This window comes from Coptis chinensis, chromosome 1 (assembly GCF_015680905.1).
Source record: "Coptis chinensis isolate HL-2020 chromosome 1, ASM1568090v1, whole genome shotgun sequence".
Lineage (NCBI taxonomy): Eukaryota > Viridiplantae > Streptophyta > Magnoliopsida > Ranunculales > Ranunculaceae > Coptis > Coptis chinensis.
This window is the reverse complement of record NC_141456.1, coordinates 33,176,120-33,198,273: the sequence shown is the minus strand read 5'-3', so window position 1 is coordinate 33,198,273 and position 22,154 is coordinate 33,176,120. Positions and strand designations below refer to the sequence as shown.

The 22,154-nt window shown below is 37.9% G+C and overlaps 3 protein-coding genes and 2 long non-coding RNA genes across 5 annotated transcripts; all 5 read right to left on the bottom strand.

The window, feature by feature from the left end:
• Positions 1–475: 475 nt before the first annotated feature.
• LOC147523551 (replication protein A 70 kDa DNA-binding subunit C-like) lies at positions 476–2,655 on the bottom strand. The gene is made up of 9 exons (XM_086598979.1): positions 2,574–2,655; positions 2,376–2,494; positions 2,188–2,269; positions 1,752–1,881; positions 1,529–1,674; positions 1,306–1,423; positions 1,050–1,217; positions 853–969; positions 476–721 (listed from the first exon to the last, which is right to left on the bottom strand). Exons 1-8 carry the CDS (start codon positions 2,582–2,584, stop codon positions 859–861), a joined length of 885 nt encoding a protein of 294 aa, XP_086455105.1. The 5' UTR covers positions 2,585–2,655; the 3' UTR covers positions 476–721; positions 853–858.
• A 158-nt stretch (positions 2,656–2,813) lies between these two features.
• Positions 2,814–3,772, bottom strand: LOC147523550 (uncharacterized). Its single transcript, XR_015196595.1, has 3 exons — positions 3,505–3,772; positions 3,134–3,296; positions 2,814–3,067 (listed from the first exon to the last, which is right to left on the bottom strand). It is a non-coding gene; the product is annotated as an uncharacterized LOC147523550 (long non-coding RNA).
• Positions 3,773–4,334: 562 nt separating this feature from the next.
• Positions 4,335–17,759, bottom strand: LOC147523547 (uncharacterized). Its single transcript, XR_015196590.1, has 4 exons — positions 17,030–17,759; positions 13,973–14,061; positions 7,559–7,761; positions 4,335–4,705 (listed from the first exon to the last, which is right to left on the bottom strand). It is a non-coding gene; the product is annotated as an uncharacterized LOC147523547 (long non-coding RNA).
• On the bottom strand, positions 8,162–9,370 carry LOC147523549 (uncharacterized). The gene has a single exon (XM_086557608.1). It carries the CDS (start codon positions 9,368–9,370, stop codon positions 8,162–8,164), a length of 1,209 nt encoding a protein of 402 aa, XP_086413734.1.
• Positions 9,436–11,230, bottom strand: LOC147523548 (uncharacterized). Its single transcript, XM_086557598.1, has one exon. The coding sequence runs from the start codon at positions 11,179–11,181 to the stop codon at positions 9,436–9,438; it is 1,746 nt and encodes a 581-aa protein (XP_086413724.1). The 5' UTR covers positions 11,182–11,230.
• Positions 17,760–22,154: the final 4,395 nt, after the last annotated feature.

The following is a 22,154-nucleotide window of genomic DNA, read 5'->3' as shown; positions in this document are numbered from 1 at the left end:
AGCATTAACCTAATAAAAATTAATCCTGAAATTATCTTGATCACCAGAAGCGGTCCGAAAGGTGTTTACTTGTCGGGCTTGTTTGCTAATAATCCTAACCACAACCTCTGTATACCTTCCGTTAACTTCCAATGTGAAACAGAACAACCCTGTAAGTAACATAATGGTATTAACAGATTCATCTCAGAACAAAAGGGAAAAAAAGATTTACAGAGAGAATCCATTTGAACTGCAGAAAAGGTAAACAGAAAACTGGAATATGAAACCACCTGAAAACGGAGAGGCACACCATATGAAATACACGTGCTACATTTGAAAGTTGCATAAGAGATTCCATCTGTTCCACATATACCCTCATTTCTACTGTACTGGTATGGTAGCAACAATCCTTAGGATAGATGTTTCGTGTATGCGCATGGGAAAGTAAGAGAAAAATTGCAGCATATGGTACATGAAAAAAAAACATAGGGAAAAATAAATGGAACAAAACAATTAACATATAACTGATATAAAAAACAATTCAAAGTTGATATGGAAGCACCAAGCCACGAAACGAAACAGATAGTGCCAAAAAAAAAAAGAGAAACACAAAGGCACCAGTGGAAAAAAAGCATAAAGAGGAACATTTCTCAAATAGTACCCAAATCCCTCATTATAAGAACACACAGTAAAAGAAGTAGAGTTAAGACAATGTATTGATTTTGGCAGCCATGGATGTGTCCTGCAATGTAGAAAGGGGGAAAAATTGTAACACAGACTTTTGATTTGATGCTTCATGTAGTATTCTTTAAATAAACAAAATAAATAAGATTTTAAATGACAACATCCAAGAGTGTTGTGCTGTACATTCACCTTGAACTATGTTCTTTTGTTTTTTTTTGATGGCGCCAGCTCGGAGTTCAATTCTTTGCCTGGATCAGCTTCTTCGACAACACCAGCAGCTGACTCCACAGATGCATCTTGGTTTCCCTAAGGTTGTGTAAAACGGTTAGATGTGATTGCAGTAAAACAAATTTGATACCTAAACAAAAAGACACGAATTAAACTACCTGCTCATCCAATTGACAATCGATGACAGCTTGGTCAGTGTAAACTTTCTCAACGGTAAACGATTCAAACCCTTCCTTTGCACTGAACTCGGTAATTTGCACCTGGAAAATGTAAGAGCGGCCTTCAAGTTTGCTTAGTTCAGTTTGAACGGCTTTGGCCCCTTGGTCCTGTTATTTGGATAAGAATGGGTAATTTAGACAAATGACCTTCATTTTAAAAATAGATGGAAGTAATGTGGGTTTTTAATTAGCTTGCCTTATGGATAATTTCCAATTCTTCAACTGACTTCTTAATCAAGTGCTCAGCATGTTTGTTGAAAGCCACAAAAGTTGTAATGTCCGAGAAATCGTTAACAGCAAATCGAAGCTTGTATCTGTTTAGATGTTAGAATGTGTATAGGCAAGAAGTAGATATACATATAGTTTCTATTTTGTACTTGATTGAAATAAAAATAACACAAAACACATATTAAACTCACTTTTTTTCGCTGTCAACCCTACATTTTCGACAGTGTGTATTGGGGTCAGTATGAGCAATCGTTTTCATACAACGCTTGCAACAGTTGTAGTACCAATTACTACTGTAAACTTTGTCTATAATGGCATTGCATGTATAACTTGATCCCTACATAAGAAAGAATGGAGTATATTTTGAGCAAAAGGTATACACATACATATATGAAAGAAAAAATTAGCATATACCTTATATGATTGATCTCTTCCCATATCCTTCAATTCACCGATGGTAACTCTCTTGTCGCTAAGTAGTGCTTCTTCAGATAGATTTTGAGGAGGCGCCTCAAGCTCGACTAATATGTTTGCAGCTTCAATGCTAGTGGGCAACAAAAAAAATGACTGTAGGACTCGATATGTGTAAAGGACAATATAGCCAAAGAATGGCAGTAACCCATATACACAAACAAATTAAAGGGAGAGGAAATTGGCCCAAATGCCATTGTGGTTGATTACAACACATTCATTTGTTATATAAACGAAAATACTTAACGTTCATCAACAACAGTTATATGTTGTGCCATTTCTGTCCTATATATCATTTTTTGTTTATTTCCATAACCATTTTTTAAATGCGGTATGTAAGAACGAATGCAAATATGTTAGATAAATATGCTAAACTCACCGGCGCTTGTATTCAGTGACAGCATGGATATCTAGGTTGACATAGATCTTTGTACCACTAACAGATGAAAGGGTTATCTTGTCTACAACAAAAAGACACATTAAAAGTTAATCGGCTTAGAATAGAAATTAAGATTAATTAATTTGCAGTAACAATTCAAATTGTGAACATGGTAAATGTATTATTACCTTGATAATCCCTTGCAGCCAGCGAAGTGGCTATAATGATCACATTCTGTTGTGTTAGTATGCTATCAGGAATCGACCCGACCAGATCACCCCATAAAGTAATGGTCACTTCAGCGCGCCTAAAGTCGACGAAAAAATTGGATTACGTTACAATGACATGTTCGTTTGTTTAAATTGATATATAAAGGGGCTACTAACTTATGATCCATGAGAACTATCTCCTTTAAGACTGATCCAGATTTTTGTTTTGTGCTGCCGAATTTTTTCAACACACCAATCACATCTGCTTGTTTAAATAAATATAAGGTTAGATTTTCGATCATTTTCAGTTTACTTTAAGATACAGTTTAATTTAATAGGGAAGTCAAATGGAGAGGGGCTATTTAAGCATAAGGTTGTGATTGATTACGATAGAAGAGTTTTACGTTTAACTTTTTCGGCACCGCGTTAAACTCAATGAAATTGAAGTTGTATCTTGCGATTTCAGCCCCCCCTTCATCAGCTAGCTGTATCAATGTTTCTGGTTTGAATTTTATTACAAAGGGATGCACCACTGGGCGATAGGTCGTTGCTAACACGACGTCAAATCTCTCAATGACGTAGATGTTGCCCTCTTCCAACAAAGCTCCTTTTGCAAATTTGTCAAATTCTTTAAAATCTTTCGATTCCAATCTAGCATGTACGTGGGTTCCCTGGCAAGAAGGGGAAAAAATCAGTGGTCAATTCTGAATGATTGCAAAACAAACGCGGTTGATTACCTTAGCATCCAATAGCAGAAAGTCTCTACTTAAGACCTCATTGTTGTTATTCCAGTGGATTGACTCCCACATTCTGGTCAGACGAACTTTTATTTTCAATTTGGTTGTGCCAGTACGAAGCGTGGAAAGGTGTTGGAATTGTGTTGTTGCCATTGAAGGATTTCTACAAAACAACCATATTGAATGTACGAAAGAAATTCAGCGGGCATCTTAAACACACAATTCCAAAGAAAGAGCATCTAGATTACATAAGAAAAAAGAATATAATCTGCTTATAGTGCCATAGAAGAAAGTTTTTTTTTTGCGCATAAGGCGAAGACTAATATGATTGAGAGGAAAATAATAGCATGGTATGTAACTACAACGAATACCTGGAAAGTGCAAATATTTTTTCTTGATCAATTGGACGATATGCTCAACAACCTCTCCAGCACAACATGTATATAAACAATAGTTTAGGTAGCCTTGGAGTAGAACGGTCTTGACCAATTTAAGAGGTTAAAGACTGTAAGGGTGTTGCATACGTTTTCCATATTAAACATATACATTAATGGGAGGACTGGAAGTTGTTTAGATTGTAGGCGTTTTAGAAGGAGGAATGACGGAGGTAGCACCCATTAAATGGGCAAAGGGATAAATTAAAACTGCTCACGTATTAAATTTTAGTTGGTTATGGGCAAGATGAACAGTGTATGAGGCCCATTATGATTGTGACCTATGTTTCACTTTTAACTTTTTTTTTTTTTTTTTTTTTTTTTTTATTATTATTATTGGCTCTTAATTTGTTTTTTTAATTATTAAGATGTTTTAAATTTGATTTATATAATTTTTCCTTGGAATAAGCATTGAGATTAAAATGATTGAATTTTGATTTAATTGGGATTAAAATGATTGAGTGTGGTGATACGGGGAAATTCATACCGCCTTATTAATGCGAAAATAGTATTAGTTTCTGCAATTGTGTTTTGAGGTGCAAATTAGTAACTTTTCTTCTCTTGTGGTTCAAATGTACACATTAGGAGTAGTTGGTATACTACAATGTGAATCTACTAACTGGACGAATATCCTAATTAAACTGCAAATACGTATATAAATATTGGCAAGAAATGATAACTTGCTAACGTATTGTCTACTGAATCAATAGGACGTTCAAAATGAAACAAAATAAGCAATCATAATATCTTTAAAAAAACAGCAAGAAAACTTTAGAGATGTAATCTCACGGCCATAGCGCACAATAGAAATATAGGCTCTCACATGAGGTATAGGTCACGTTGATTGTTATTAAATATATGAAGAATTGGTGTTTTTGTATATCAAAATGTTTGGTCACCATCAGTCCTCTTAAAACATGCTGCAGTAGCATAAATTCAAGGTGGTTTCCACACATGAACCACTATTTGGTTACTTTGATGTACAGTTTCCGTTTGGTGGTGAACGTCTACCAGGAGCAATAATTCCATTTCAGTAGCCATGAGTAGCCAAGATTGAAGGCTCACTGACGGAATCCAACTCCCTGACCCTGTCACCGAATAGTTGGAAACAAAAGTCGGCAAAGTCGCTAAATCACCCCTGAAACAACAGGTAGAAATTCATTAATCAATAAATCATTTGATGCTTGACTTGACACTTTCTATATCTCTATATGTAAGGTTAAGTGAATTGGTGGATTGAAGATAGGGAATGAAGCTGGCTGAAATTCTTATTAACTGTCTTGAGCATGTGCTCTAGGCTTAGGTTAATCTGTGTCATATCATCATCAAGTTCAAAATTACGTTGCTGTTCTGCATTGACAGGTTACCGCCTTAGTTACTACAAACCTCAATAAGATAATTGATGTTAACTATTATCCTGTTGACACCGCAAAGACATCAAATCTACGTCACATGCCAATTGGGCTAGGAGTTCGTGGTCTTGGCCGATGCTTTCATTCTGCTTGGCATGCCCTTTGATTCACCTGAGGTTACTAACTATTTTTTGTTTTTTCCTCTTTTCTCTAGAATGGCACATAGGTAAACTGGTCTTTAGATTCTTAAACATAAGGTCCCCATGACTCATGTACGATCAGCTCAGCTGGGAAAGCCGATCAGAACGTAATGTCGGTTTAGAGGACTAAACAGAGCATGGTTTTACTCTAGGTTGAGATGATTGCAAAATTAAAGTAGAAACAAAAAATAGACTGGCAGAAGAGCAGTAACATAGAACGGTGAGTACTTGCCAGTGGAACTTATTAAATGCAAATTAAATTTATCTGTTTAAGACCATAAGATTAAAAGCCTATCACAACTGCAATCAGAACATGGTTATTTATCTATAAATCAATGGAGTTTTCCTTGTCCCTTGGTAAGTTCTTATTATAGCAAGGGAGACAGGGGATTCACTGGGAAGAAATGAAAGACGAATGTGGGCCTAAGACTGGACGATCAGGTATCAACTCTCTAGGAGTGTAGCTACATTCTTAATGCAATGAAGACTAAGTGTTAAGAGTAATTGTCTAACACTTTGCCGTGTTGGGGCTTAAATACGGGGTAAATGGCTTTTCGGATTCCCACACACTCGTTATGGTAATGCTCCATTTCATCTTTGAATATGTGAGCCCACCAAGCCTCATCAGCTAATACTCAGCTGAATAACTAATTGCGGTTCCAGTTACAGCTGTAGTTGGCTGTTATGCCGACCACAACAATGATCATATGAACGGCAAAAAAGATTCATTCATAGTGTATTCCGAGCTAGCCTCATTAAACGCTCTGAGCTACACGTGCAAGTTTCCTGCAGGATCGAATGTCGTCGTCCTTTGAAGCCACTCCCTGGGTTAGGGATAGGGAGGCCTCCTAGGGGCAGGCAAGGTATACTGATGAGCCACACCCTTAAAAAGAAAGAAACAATTGCTCGACACTAAATAGAAAATAAAGGAAAGCCGCCATGACTACGAATGGCTTCAGGGGCGACCCTAACCTGGCCTTTGCTAATCAAATGCCCAAAGCCCTGTCGGGCAAAGAAACTCACAACCTTTCCATTTCTGCTAGGAGAGGAAGATTGATCAAACTTACTTGCCAGTTGAGGTACTTAACATTCCAGAACATTACAAAAATGAAGATTTCGAAATGTATAAACTTCTCAATATGGATGAGCAAGATAATGTTAATGTTTATTAACAACGGGCATTCTCAGAGCAAGCCTTGGCCATTGGCCTGTCGAAGAGAGTGTTGTAACTTTACATGGTGGAAGAGAAACTCGTAGAGGAAAGGACCAAGATCAAAGGATCAAAGAAACCCAACCCGATAGGCTTTCACCGGAAGCACTCAACGTCCTAATCGGATACCTACGCTCTAGCGGATGTAAGTGGCGAAGGTGCTATTTTCTCGCTTCGCACAGGGCGATCCGCGATTGTTCGGCTCTGATTGCGGGTGTCTCTCTCTGATCTAGGATTTCTCCACTACAGCTAATAGAGATAAAATTCAAGAGGGGGAGAACCTATTATTTAACAAAAAGGGATTTTACGAAAGAGACCCTTCAACGGCCACCCTACTGTACTCCTCAAGTTGTGCCATCCATTATGACTTCAAAATCTTAAAAGCCCGGGAGAAGGGCTGGTACAGCTTTTCAGTGGTAAAGGACTGACCACACAATGACTCTTTAGTCGCAGCGTGACCAGGAACTGATGCAGGGGATCTTATATCTTATATAATCGACTGGATCTGTATGTAACCCATGCCGGGGACGCTTCCCTAAGCTCGGACCAGTGGCATCTATTTGCTCTGAACATTGGCTCCCAGGTGTTCCATAGACGGCTAGGTACCCAAGGGAATATGATTGACCCAATGGATAATACTTCGTTGTGGGAATCCCTTCCCGTGCGCTGGCTTGGTAAGCAAAATCGAAACTAACTATCACGAGTGCCTGCTTTTGTTGTTAGGGTAATCTGCCCGTATCATATAGTACCCTATTTTTAGGTAAACCATTTGTGCAAAACGTCCAACTAACCTTTATCCCCGGCGTCTTTCGACCGAATAACTCACCTCTGCTATTTAGTTTGCGGTGGGGCATGTGAGCAACATAATCGGCTTTGTTTCAGGTCAGCTCATGACAGCATATTTTGTTTCAGGATTCCCAGTTGAGTTGATTATTCATTTGACCTCACACCCAGCCAAGCAGATGTATCAGGTTAAGTACCCCTGGTGGTGACGAATCCATCTATTCTAGTGTAAATCAGGCCTTGGTAGTAGATAAAGGCCTCAAAAAATTTAGGAATTGGCATTTGCTTCAACATATATTGGAAGCAATAAGGGTAGTAGTAGGCTCCCCACCCTGACACCAGGGTATCCCAGACTCAACAATAAGGTCAGTTAGCTCTCGGCACTCGTACCATCGCAACCAACAGTGTACAACGTAAACAGTAGAACTTAAAGTAGTTATAATTACCTCCTCTTCCTTGGCGCTTGCGAAAAATTTGTTGCCTCCAAAGTTAAGTAAGCTCCATCCAGTTAAAGAAACGATCACAAACTGTAACAACACACTATCCACTCCGCCGTTTTATATAATAACTTCGCTAGCAAACGTAACCACGGCAAACATAATCTTGATGTAGCGATATCAGGAAAACCTAATTCGCGTAGTTAATATTGCTGCAGGAACACATGCAGTACAATATCAATTCCTTTGGTTACACATGTTAATGGATATGTATAGGCATAATTTAACAAATTTATATATCTTCTCAACAGAAATGAACTTAATGGAACAACATAAAAATTAATTTTTATCTTGGAAAAAACCTATGTAAATTACCTACTATAACAAAAAAGAGTGCAATTGACTTGTCAAATTGCAAACCAAATGATAACATATCACTAAACCTCGTTTGATGGATTAACCGGTGCACAACGCAAGGAAATTGCAGAGGCAACTGTAGTTCTATATTGTATACATAAGAGACACAATCAACGTACGAAGTAAGGAAGATTGAAATAACATACAGATATATGAAGCAATAATTAGGCAGCTAAGAACAGAAGACACCAACGGCTAATGTGCACTGCAAGAACGGAGGATGTCATTGTAGACGACATTTTTAGTGTAAGTTCCAGAGAGACCCCTCAATGTTCCCTTCTTAACTAAAACTCTAGTTGAAGATTGTGAAACCCCTCTTGATAAAGCAACATAGAGTTGGCCGTGGGAGAAAACATGCTCGGGTAAATATACTCCAACATTTGGTATTGTTTGACCCTGTGATTTGTTTATCGTCAGAGCGAAGCTTAACTTGATAGGAAATTGTTTCCTAGTCAGCTCAAAAGGTAGCCTTGCATCTTGAGAAGGGTGCAACGGAATGCGGGGCAAGAAAACTCTAGCACCAGCTGAATTTCCAGTAACGATTTCAGCATCAATTACATGTGTGTCGAACCCTCTACATATGAGTCGTGTTCCATTACATAGGCCATTCTTAGGATCTAAATTTCTCATTAAAATAACTGGAGCTCCTAGCTTGAGTTTCAACTGGTGAGGAGGCAGACCACTGGGACAAATAGAATTTAAGTACTCTTGAGGGTACAAACCACGCGAATCATTTCCAACCGAATCGAAAGAGTAATACGACACTTCTTCACCTGGAAACTGATTTATTATTTCATCATTCACTAATTCAACAGTGTCATTCCTAGGAGTTATTATTGCCCTCTTAATCATGTAGTTAGTGTCACCGGCATTTTCATGTAATCTTGGAAATATCTCATTTATAAGATTCACACGTGAATGCTCATTCTCCCACGGCACTACAATATCTCTAGGAAGTTCAATCATGTCCCCATCAATAAATGGTCTAGTCCCATCGCCCACGCTCATAAGAAACTCCGCAAAAGCGGGATCATTTTTCGCTCGCATGTTTTCCTTAAGACGTACCACATGTACTTTATCCCAAAGTGGTGAGTTTGTAATACATGTATCAATAGTTTGTGCTCTTGTCCCACGTGAAACAATAGGGAGTACTTGACGGAAATCACCACCCATAACGAAAACCTTCCCTCCAAAAGGCAATTCACTGCCTGTGATGTCTTTTAAAGTTCTGTCCAGTGCCTCAAACGCATAACGATGTGTCATTGTAGCCTCATCCCATATTAGTATACTTGCCTGTTGTAACAAACATGCCAATTTGCTCTTCTTGCTTATTTTGCATGTGGAGGTCGATGTAATTGGTATTGGAATCTTGAACCTAGAATGGGCCGTACGACCGCCAGGCATCATTATAGCAGCAATTCCCGAAGTTGCTGTTGCAATAGCAATATGGCCCTCGCTCCGGAGTTTTGCTAGAATGGATTTATATAAGTATGTTTTGCTCGTTCACCGGGTCCGTCAACGAAATATACCGCACCCTCTTTCCTTTGGACCGAAATGATAATCTGTTCATAAGCATTTTTTTGATCATTAGTAAGTTTACTTACAGAAGTAATGTCTTCTGAAGCAATGGGAATAGACAGTTCCTCTCTAACCAAATTGGATATATCATCTAGGTCGACATGTGCTTCGGTGATTGCAGGCAAATCATAGCCCGAAATATTTTGACCATGTTGTTCCAATAACACTTGAAGTTCGTGTAACAAACGATCTGTCGCATACGTTGAGTTCAAACCCGACGCGGTGTAATCTTCGGCCATATAGCTATGGAATTCATTCCACAAATCACGAACTCCAGATGGATTACAATATACCAAAATTGTAACAAATAATTTCCGTAGAGAAGAGGGCATTTGTATCCTCGATGCTTCAAGCAAACATTCGTGAACATCATCATCCTTTTCAAGTAGGCCCAATGCTTCAGCCGCCTCTTTGAATGTGGGGTATACATTAGATCCGACCGTTCGTAGATGCTCAAATGACGTTGGTCCTCGAACATGATTAAGCAACACCCTCAAGTAGTACCTCTCACCTTCAAGAGGGGATACTGCATAAAGCCTTCCAATGACACGATTATGTCCATTTCTTTCTTGCCAATGCTTGGACGTCCTGTTCCATACATAATGTCCAGGGATCTCACGATAAAGATATAGGCGAGCAGCCTCATCAATGCTATTAAGTTTAAAAAATTCTGTTAACATCGTGCGGGAGTTCTTATCATCAGCCAAAACATCCTCAATGAGTTGGTTGCCTTCATAGGTGACCTCATGCATATTCTTAAGATGGACCTGCAAAGAATACACAGATGGGTATATTTGACTAAGCGGGAATTCAAAAATTCTCCAAAGGGCTTCTTGTGGGAAAATCCAACGTCCATCTACATACTGCTTGATTTCATCTTGTTCTTCTTTGTCTGTAGATGTTACTTCCATGGCCACTCGATCTGAACCCTTGTAGATATACTTGTACAAATATTTGACACTTTTAATGCTCGAGCATACCTCCACATTGATATGGCAATTGTATTTTTTTAACAACCACGGGTTATAAGGTACAACCCAACGATTATCGACACGGTAACGACGATGATGATTCTGGACAATTGCAAAAGCACCATTGTCTCGCCTCATATATGTAGCATAGGAATCAATACCTTGATTAGTTACTGGTGCAAATTGTTTTGGGAAATTCCTTGTACATTTCTGATCTTTCATGCAAACACATGTTGGATTAACAGTACCACACGGTCCATGAATCATGTGTCTGACAACAATCTCATATAGCTCTGGTTCAATATTTGGATCTGGAATTTCTGCTCTAACAATTTGGTCATAATCGTCTGCAGTTGTTAGCTTGTCATTCTCGTCCAGAATAAGAAGGATGTGTGCATGAGGCATTCCTCTTTTCTGGAATTCAATAACATGAACGTGTGCCACGACTTTCCCAAGAACTCCTTTAGTAAACAAATCATTCTTCAACTCTTCAAGCTTTGCACGAAATATCCTTACTATCACATCTGGCCTGTCATTTGGAACTTGACCTTCTAACAACTCATCAGTGATCTCCTCCCAAGACGGATTGCAAGTCATTGTGATAAACAAATCCGGCCTCCCATACTTTTGAACTAATGCCATAGCATCGTGATATCGCCGGTGCATGTCACGGGGACACCCAACAAAAGATGCAGGCAAGATTGTTTTGCGTCCAACATTACCTAAATATTTTTCAAGAGATGGATATAAGGATGTCTAACCGGTCAAATGGTAATAAAGTATAAAACTTAATACACACCTGAATGGATTTTCACCGAGCTTAAATAGTCTTGTAGTCCTTGATAAAGCTCGGCCCTAATTTCTTGTTGGTGATCACGTATCCACCTTAATCTCAGAGTTGATATTTTAACATAGTTGTCAACTATGTATTGTTGCAAAAGACGGCCACTACGGAGAAGTAGAAGTGGATCATTTGGTCGAATCTAACAATGGGATAAGACATTGGTCAGGTAATTGTTTTGGAAAACCAATACAGAACAAAACACTAAATAGATCAAAGTTGAAAGCTTACTTGGAGCAAGTAACAATAAAATTGTTGACTCGTGAGTCGTTTTCTATTAGAACGGAACATATGCAAATTCCATCCCGGGCTGCCGTAAGGGAGTAGAAGAGGGTATTGAAGTGGATCATAATAGCCGGCCGTGTCGGGAACATTCTCAAACTCTCCAGATATTCGTTGAGCTATGATGTCCCTTTCATTTAGGTTAGTTGGATCCTCACCACCAACTAAGATCGCCGCCACTTGAGAAGATGTAGGCATGCTATATTGATGTGCTCCTGTTGGGTTATCTCTAATAAGTAGACGGAGATTCGGTGATGATAACCTCTGGGAAACTTGGTGGAAAATCTGGACATACGGATTCTCCTTTAAAACATTATGAATGATAGCCAATACCCGTCTGTCCAACACTCCATTTTCAGCCATACGATTGTCAAGCTCATGATCTGTATCGTATATATACATTTGAAGAAATCTAGGTCTGTGACCAGGACTGGGCAAAAGGCTACCGATACGGTGATAAATAGAGCCTCGGGCTTTATACGTGTAAATTCCTTCTCGACCATTAGCCAGTTCATCGTCGATCTGAACCCCCATAGAAGTAAATGAGAAGACATGATTATATGCACGTATGTTCTTCCTAAAATCGACAGCGGTTGGTGATGGAGATGTGAATAAATTAATCATCGCAGGCGGAGCTGTTAAAGCTGGCAATTTTATTGTCCCATTTGAGCAGCAAAAACCGGGCGGTTCGCGACGAAATAGTTTCGCTTGGCATTGTGTACAATTCGTAGCTTGTGGTAAACGATGTGTCTGAACATCTAAAGAGTTGTCATAGCCTCGTGCACAATTATGATTCCGCCTTTTTCTAGCCGTGTCTCCCCTCCTCCGGCCGATCTGACCGTTATCCAATGCAACACACTCTGCTAAGTCAATATACTAATCACATAAGCCAAGTAGCAGAAAAGCCTAAAAGACATGAAATAGATACGTTTAATTCAAGGACAAAGTTTAACCTTGCATAGGAAGTACTTCTTCTCTTGAACCCCCATGGTTCCCCCCGACATCATCAGAGTGAATTACAGTATTAATCCCATTGAATGGATTAATGGCATCAACACAGAAATCCCCGTGGTCAGCGTCAATGTCTACAAAATAAATAAAGGTCCTTGTATTGCAAGATACGTAAACGAAAAGAACAAATCTATTATTGGGTCAAGATTTAGGTCCACATGTAACCTTCAAAAGGCTCGCCTTCGCTGCCACTGCTGATCTGGATGTCTACCCCATTCAAGCCAACGTTATTGATAGCAGAGTCATAAGGAATATCATCAGCTAGGATGCCCAAACCTGATTAGAGTCAATTCATTTTCCGGAGATAAATAATCGGTTGTGAATCTAAGCGGATAAGTAATTAGTGGTGGTAGTTACCGTCATTGCCACCAATGTCCGATGTAGATGCCGTTGCACTAATACAGTTCCGAGCATATTGCCTTATATGAGTTAGACGTATTCGTTGCAAATCACGTTCTCCGTAAAGCAATACGTGTGGAACATCTCTAGATGGGTGTAGGCCTGGGATTAACTCGGGAGGCGTCGAATTGTTGGAGTCCAACGATCCATCAGCAAGAAACGATTGAGGGGCATGCCACGCTACACGCATGCGCTCTCTCTGAGAAGTCAATTCTTCATTTCTTTGGTTTCGGATTCGTTGATAATAATTGATTCGCCTACGTTCCCTTCGCTGGGCCATCTGTTCCGAGCTCATATTGCTTACTCTTGCTCTCTCTCGATTACGCCGGTTTTGTTGTTGTTGTTGTCGTACGTCACGATCACTAAGGGAACCCAAGCTTGGGTGCTCCTCATGCGCATCCATGTCTAAATGGTTGTAAACGGAAAATATATTGCCTGCACTGACCACTTTGCAAAGGTAGGAAAAGAAATGATTTCTAGGGAGTTACTAATCCAGTCCCAACTTAACAGGTTCGAAAATGTAAAGAAACGAAACAACGCAGACAAAAAAAATTTAACAGATTAATAAAACAAAACGAAAAGATATAATAGTACAGAAAACACAAATAAGTTAAACATACCTTAAAGCACACGAGGATAATAAGAATAAAGAATTAAATATATAGTTGTTGATGGTCAAGAAAATTAAAATAATATCATCATATTTGGTGAGGTACGCAAGTTATTCAAAAACTAAAATAAGTTGCGGAATGTACTTTAACTTAAGCGATTCATGCAAAGATGGCAAATATAATAATGTATTTCATTTGATTAGAGAGAGGAACATAATCAAAATGTGATCCTAAATATCCCAATAGACGACTTTGATTCGAACAATACCGGTCCTAAGAAGGAAGAAGATGTTCAAGAGTGAAGCCAACGCACCTTAAATTCTAATTGGGCGAAGATTAACTTATCATTATAGCGTTGTACGCAGCTCAAAAGATCGACAGAGTGCTTATGAGCCGTATTGACTGCAAACAACAAAAGAAAAAAGGTTAAAAAACTTGTGTAAACGTACATAAGGCTCTATACCCTTCCCAATGGGGGGTAAATTGGCTATTGAAGATGTTGAAGCATTGCCTATGATGGCTGCTTGTCTTGATCCTACCTCGAGACCTTTATATGTAACACTAATCTCATAATTATAATTATAGTATAAAATTTGAAAGTGAACTGGGATCATCCTTTTTTATGTAAGCCTCATTTATATCACAGCATCCAATGAATATGTAAAGACAGTATCGGAATTATCCTTATAAGGCTCAAAAATGTTGTTTATAACGTAGGGAATTTGACCATAATTCTAGCGGTAGAGTAAAGCCGTACGGGCTTAACCAAATAAAGCAAAATGAGACGCCGTAGAGGGATTGTGTATCACGCCACATTAAACATTGAATGGCCAATTAAAAAAGCAGTTATAAATAATTAAACATGCATATACGGAATTAGCTTTTAAATCATTCCAGCGAAGAAGTTGGTCACGTAGTGTTAGATTAGGCAAATGCGCAGGCATGGCAAAGAATGGAAAGGGACATCAAATATGCGCTGGCATGTGTGTAGAGTTGTTGGATTTCCAGTAACCTAATCATTGTAGTCCTTGTTTTGGTCAAGAATCAAGGCATGTTGGAAACATTAAGACTGAAACACAAAAGCAACTTGGTTAAAGGTGCGGTCAAGGCCAAAGGACCACGAAAGCATAGTGTAGTTGGCCACTAAGCATGACAGGCGAGATCAAAACCAGAAATACAAAAAAACAACAAAACCAAGAGAAGTCGCAAATAGTTATGGTTTGCACACTGATCAAAGAGTTTGTTAAATATTTAAAAGAATCATTGTTCCAAGTATACATGTAAGCTTGTCCTGCCCCTTAATGGGCCAAAAAACAAAAGCACCAGAGGCATGGGCATCATAAAAAAGCACCCTGTTAGCTTATCATCACTAAGATTATGGCAGTTACGGTTCGAAAAGACACACGCACACAAAAGGCAAAATCATCACTTCGTGAACATGGTAGCAACTGATTTAATGCCTGGCTATTGTAAGAGGTCAATTTCCATTTAGCAAATCACATAACGTCCAAAAACTAACAGCATGACGACAATAGAATCAATTGGATTAGAATCGATGCCTAATGGACTCTGCAACCCCCATACATGGTTGGATAACCGTAGAGGATGAGATTAGAGTTGTAGAAGAGAACAATTTTTTACCGAGCCCATGCAATGAACATAACATAAATGATACCAAGAGGACGTTGTTCTTGTTTGTTACTAAATGGTGATATAGAACATCGGCTAGGACTTAAGCATATCGAACCAAACAACTTTAATAAACAAACCATATAGTCTATTATAAACATCAAAGTCAAAAGAGCCGAGAAAGTGAAATAATTATACCATCTGTCATGAAAAAAACATAACAAATTTACAGAACATCTACCCATTATCACGCGATTATAAAACCGCTGGATTGAAGGTGTTATGTTCAACTAAATTTGCTATGTCCAGTTTTAGTATGATAAGCTAAATTATAAGTTGTCTAATATGGACTATTTTAAGTGCAATGTCTTTTTAAAAGGTTCATCATAGTATATCCAACTAAAGTGCAATGCCGTTCTCTTAATCACATAGCACAACTTCAACACAGGATGGTCAAGTTATAATACACAAATGTATGAGTATTTAGAATCTAACACGTACGTTCGTTGACACATGAGGAAAATGTGTACATGCTCATCCCGCACAATAATGATAGCCGCGTTCGTATGTTTCTAAAACCCATGGATTCATTTTAGTCGTTTAGGCATTGGGAAACCACTAATAAGAATGAGCACTGAACCCAAATGCAATGCCAAATGAAGACTTAGTAAGTCACCACTATTGCCAAACCAGACAAAAAAAATTCAACATTACCAAGTATGAGTTAACGAAAATGAAATTAAAAAAAAAGCGCAATTCAAAACCATCAAATTAAAACGATTATGAAAGCAAATCACCAAATTTAGGAAGCAGGAGAAGGGGTTGGAAAGGCTTGAAAAGAGGGCATCCCCTAAGGGGCGGGGTTGTTCGAATAGTGTCAAGCTTTAAGAAGGGGAATATAATGAGAGTAGGCGATTGTACCAAGGTTTAACAAAAGGAGCAATACTTATCAGAATTCAAAGCGGACGGGGCTGCTGCATGTGAAATTAGTCTCTTTAATGGTGAAATCATGGCACATAAATAGTTAAAATGAAAAGCTATAAAATCTAAACTACAAAAGATTGATCAAAAGAACACCAATAATGACTAATAACCACAGTCAGGCCTGTTTTCAATTACGGCTAATCCGAACCCTATGCTTAAATACCCATCAATGTATGAACAACAACATAACAAAAATTTTAAACAATCAAGTCTCGTGTCACCATATATCAAAATCAATGCATAAGTTGTAACATCTAGCTATCTTTATCAAGCATTGCTTCCTTTATACTAATAACTTGATAGCAAAAAAGGACTAACTATGTAAATATGCTTCCAAATAGAACAATTAACAACATACCCAATTTCAAATTATGTAACTTGTAAAGCGAAACAAACATGATTTTCAAATTGTGTTCAATAAGCAATAACCATACTTTCTTTTCCACAACGTTTGTGTCTGTTATCTTGTTTTCTAAAGCCTCAATGCCTAATTTCTTATATTTCATTATACGATAGTGGAACTCGTCAAATCAATTTCTCATTAAGAACATTTGCATTCAATGGATTACTCTATAAACGTTTTTTAAAAGATACATACACTCTCATTGTGGGTGGGATGGAAATAAAAATCGATGAGCAAAAGAATTCAGCCATTAAGAAAAAAGGCATTTAATTGGAATGGTACGTACACTTGAATTTGGTGATTGTGCTTAGTTGAAGTTCATGGAAAAACATCACTGAAAGATTATGTACTAACCTCATGGGCACTGCTGGATGAATCGCGTCTAACGGGCATTGCCTACTTTGCTTCCAAACCTTTGCACACAACTTGCTCTTCATATATCTTTTTATGTTATTCTCCTAATGGGAAATGTTCCTTCAGGATATTAATTCACCATAAAAGGACATACACTCAATTAATAGGCAAGGTTAATTATACAGTATTAAAAGGTCTGTGAGGCATATAATCTGAGGTCTGTGATTTACTAATACAGTCACGGGCTATAATTAATAGAGGTTAATTATATGGTATCAAAAGGTCTAATTTATGTGCCCGTGTTGGACCCAACAATCACGGGCTTACAATCGCGAGTAACCCAACACGGCCACTTATAAAGTATGCCTCTGACCCTGTATCACTGGTAGTTAATATTCAAGACACTTGAGGGCACATACAACACCGCATAAAACACATCTTACTATAAGGAAAGAAGGGATAATCTAAAGACCATTTTACCTATGTGCCATTCTAGAGAAAAGAGGAAAAAATGGAAAAAAAATCTCCTTGTAAGGCTCAAAAATGATGTTTATAACGTTGGGAATTTGATCTAAACAATGTTAATGAAAAACCTAATCATAGCCGAGATGAATAAAAAACTATCCATGACTATTGTGTCGATGACCATGAGGGGCACAATGACAGTTGACCATAATTCTAGTGGTAGAGTAAAGCCGTACGGGCTTAACCAAAAAACAAAATGAGACGCCGTAGAGGGATTGTGTATCACGCCACATTAAACATTGAATGGCCAATTAAAAAAGCAGTTATAAATAATTAAACTTGCATATACGGAATTAGCTTTTAAATCATTATTGCAAAGAAGTTGGTCACGTAGTGTTAGATTAGGCATATGCGGAGGCATGGCAAAGAATGGCAAGGGACATCAAATATGTGTAGGTATGTGTGTAGAGTTGTTGGATTTCCAGTAACCTAATCATTGTAGACCTTGTTTTGGTCAAGAATCAAGGCATGTTGGAAACATTAAGACTGAAACACAAAAGCAACTTGGTTAAAGGTGCGGTGCGGGGCAAAGGACCACGAAAGCATAGTGTAGTCGCCTACAAAGCATGACAGGCGAAATCAAAATCCGAAATATATAAAAACAACAAATCCAAGAGAAGTCGCAAACATTGATGGTACTTGGTTAAAGGTGCGGTAAAGGGCAAAGGGCCACGAAAGCATAGTGCAGTTGGCCACTAAGCATGACAGGCGAGATCAAAACCAGAAATACATAAAAACAACAAAACCAATAGAAGTCGCTAAATAGTTATGGTTTGCATACTGATCAAAGAGTTCGTTAAATATTTTAAAAAATAACTGTTCCAAGTGAACATGTAAGCTTGTCCTGGCCCTGAATGGCCCAAAAACAAATGCACCAGAGGCATGGGCATTATAAAAAAGCACCCTGTTAGCTTATCATCACTAAGATTATGGCAGTTACGGTCTGAAAAGACACACGCACACAAAAGGCAAAATCATCACTTTGTGAACATGGTAGCCACTGATTTAATGCGTGGCTATTGTAAGAGGTCAATTTCCATTTAGCAAATCACAAAACGTCAAAAAACTATCAGCATGACGACAATAGAATCAATCGGATTAGAATCGATGCCTAATGGACTTTGCAACCCCCATACATGGTTGGGTAACCATAGCGGATGAGAATAGAGATGTAGAAGAGAACAATTTTTTACCGAGCCCATCCAATGAACATAACATAAATGATACCAAGAGGACGTTGTCCCTGTTTGTTACTAAATGGTGATATAGAACATTGGCTAGGACTTAAGCATATCGAACCATACAACTTTAATAAACAAACCATATAGTCTATCATAAACATCAAAGTCAAAAGAGCCGAGAAAGTGAAATAATTATACCACCTGCCATGATAAAAACATAACAAATTAACAGAACATCTACCCATTATCACATACAGTATAAACCGCCTGGATTGAAGGTGTTATGTTCAACTAAATTTGCTATGTCCAGTTTTAGTATGATAAGCTAAATTATAAGTTGTCTAATATGGACTATTTTAAGTGCAATGTCTTTTTAAAAGGTTCATCATATTATATCCAGCTAAAGTCCAATGCCGTTCTCTTAATCACATAGCACAGCTTCAATACAGGATGGTCAAGTTATAATACACAAATGTATGAGTATTTAGAATCTAACACGTACGCTGGTTGACACATGAGGAAAATGTGTACATGCTCATCCCGCAAAATAATGATAGCCGCGTTCGTATGTTTCTAAAACCCATGGCTCCATTTTAGTCGTTTAGGCATTGGGAAACCACTAATAAGAATGAGCACTGAACCCAAATGCAATCCCAAATGAAGACTTAGTAAGTCACCACTATTGCCAAACCAGACAAAAAAAATTCAACATTACCAAGTATGAGTTAACGAAAATGAAATTATAAAAAAAACGCAATTCAAAACCATCAAATTAAAACGATTATGAAAGCAAATCATCAAATTTAGGAAGCGGGAGAAGGGGTTGGAAAGGCTTGAAAAGAGGGCATCCCCTAAGGGGCGGGGTTGTTCGAATAGTGTCAAGCTTTAAGAAGGGGAATATAAGGAGAGCAGGCGATTGTAGCAAGGTCTAACAACAGGAGCAATACATATCAGAATTCAAAGCGGACGGGGCTGCTGCAGGTGAAATTAGTCACTTTCATGGTGAAATCATGCCACATAAATAGTAAAAATGAAAAGCTATAAAATCTAAACTACAAAAGATTGATCAAAAGAATACCAATAATGACTAATAACCACAATGGGGCCTCAGATTCAATTACGGCTAATCCGAACCCTATGCTTAAATACCCATCAATATATGAACAACAACATAGAAAAATTTAAAAACAATCAAGTCTCGTGTCACCATATATCAAAATCAATGCATAAGTTGTAACATTTAGCTATCTTTATCAAGAATTGCTTCCTTTATACTAATAACTTCGATAGCAAAAAGGATCGACTATGTAAATATGCTTCCAGAGAACAATTAACAACATACCCGATTTCAAATTATGTAACTTGTAAAGCAAAACGGACATGATTTTCAAATTGTGTTCAATAAGCAATAACCATACTTTCTTTTTCCACAACGCTTTGTAATGCGTTATCCTGTTTTCTAAAGCCTCAATGCCTAATTTCTTTTATTTCATTATAACGATAGTGGAGCTCGTCAAATCAATTTCTCATTAAGAACATTTGCATTCAATGGATTACTCTATAAACGCGTTTTGAAAAGATACATACACTCTCATTGTGGGTGGGAAGTTAATAAAAATCGATGAGCAAAAAAAGCATGCCAATCATTAAGAAAAAAGGCATTTAATTGGAGTGGTAATGCATTACACTTTAATTTGGTGATTGTGCTTAGTTGAATTTCATGGAAAAACATTACCGAAAAGATTATGTACTAACCTCATGGGCCTTCTTTGGATGAACCAAGGCCTAACGGGCCTTGCCTACTTTGCTTCCAAATCTTTGCACACAACTTCCTCTGAATATATCTTCTTTCGTTATTCTCCTAATGGGAAAGGTTCCTTAAGGATATTAATTCACCGTAAAAGGACATACACTAAATTAATAGGCCAGGTTAATTATACAGTATTAAAAGGTCTGTGAGGCATATAATCTGAGGTCTGTGATTTACTAATACAGTCACGGACTATAATTAATAAAGGTTAATTATATGGTATCAAAAGGTCTAATTTATGTGCCCGTGTTGGACACCACAATCACGGGCTTACAATCACGAGTTACCCAACACGACCACTTATACAGTATGCCTCTGACCCTGTATCACTGTTAGTTAATATTCAAGACACTTGAGGGCACATACAACACCACATAAAACACAGCTTACTATAAGGAAAGAAGGGAGAATCTAAAGACCATTTTACCTATGGGCCATTCTAGAGAAAAGAAAAAACTAAAAAAAAAAAAAAATCTCTTTGAGTAGATCATAATGATGCCTCAACCGACATGCAAAGACATTATCATGAGGGCATAGGTTGATATCGGTTTAGAAAATGTATGCCATGCGACTCTAGCCAGTTCCATTATAAAAAACTGCTCGCTTCACAAAGATGACGACAACACAATTGATTAAGGCTTAGTTTGGAATACATGTAAGCACACTATAATTCGCGGACTGATCATCATGGCAAGAATCCCTCATTCAGTAAACTTCCCGCAAAGAACCAAAAGCTTAATCGAAAGTCTTGAAATCTTTTTTATGTGTAGTTGTTGTTGAGACTAAAATGGGTCATAGTGAACGAAGTAGATTGAGTGTATATGTTTAGATACTGCTTTCTCTACCAATGTGTCCTAAGAAGAAGTCATTTTCTTAGACAAACAAAACTAAACCGATTACAGAAACTGATATGAGAAACCAATTTAGAGCACCCCCAATAATTTAAACAACAAAAACTAAAAAAAAAAACTAAAAACCAACATAAATACACAAACCTATTGTAACAGTAAGAAGGATCTACATATCTCTAGAAACACACTCACAGTGGGTGGGGTATTGTAACGATATGTGTAGGCGAGGACTCAAATTTATCTGTTTCGTAAAAAACCAAAAGCAACTTTACAAAAATAAATTATGAGCAAAGAAACTTTTACCAACAGCCTAGAGAAAAAAAACTTCATAACTCAACAATTATGCATTGTTACATATATTTTTTTCACAGCTTGGTGTTATTCCTGCACTTGAGATTCCTCAGAGTGGCGGAAAGACTTCAAGCCAACAGCTACAGCAAGCCAAGCAGATGCAATAGTAGTGTTTCAATCTCATCTTTATTAGTGATTTTTTTATGTGACTTGAGATGGAAACAATGGACAGCATTCAGTTATGCAACATGATTGTACTTTAATAACAGGAAGCAAAAAAGTTGAATTAAGAAAGTACACCATGTCTCCAAAGCATTGAGTTTTTTATAACTGCAGTATGGGAGTTCAATACATAGGCCTGAGAGAGAAATCTTGCAGCTATCTCACATGCTTGTTAGCTAGTATCAACAGAGGTGCCCCCTATAGATCCTGCTGCCGAAGTATTTTTTCTGCACAAACCATTCATA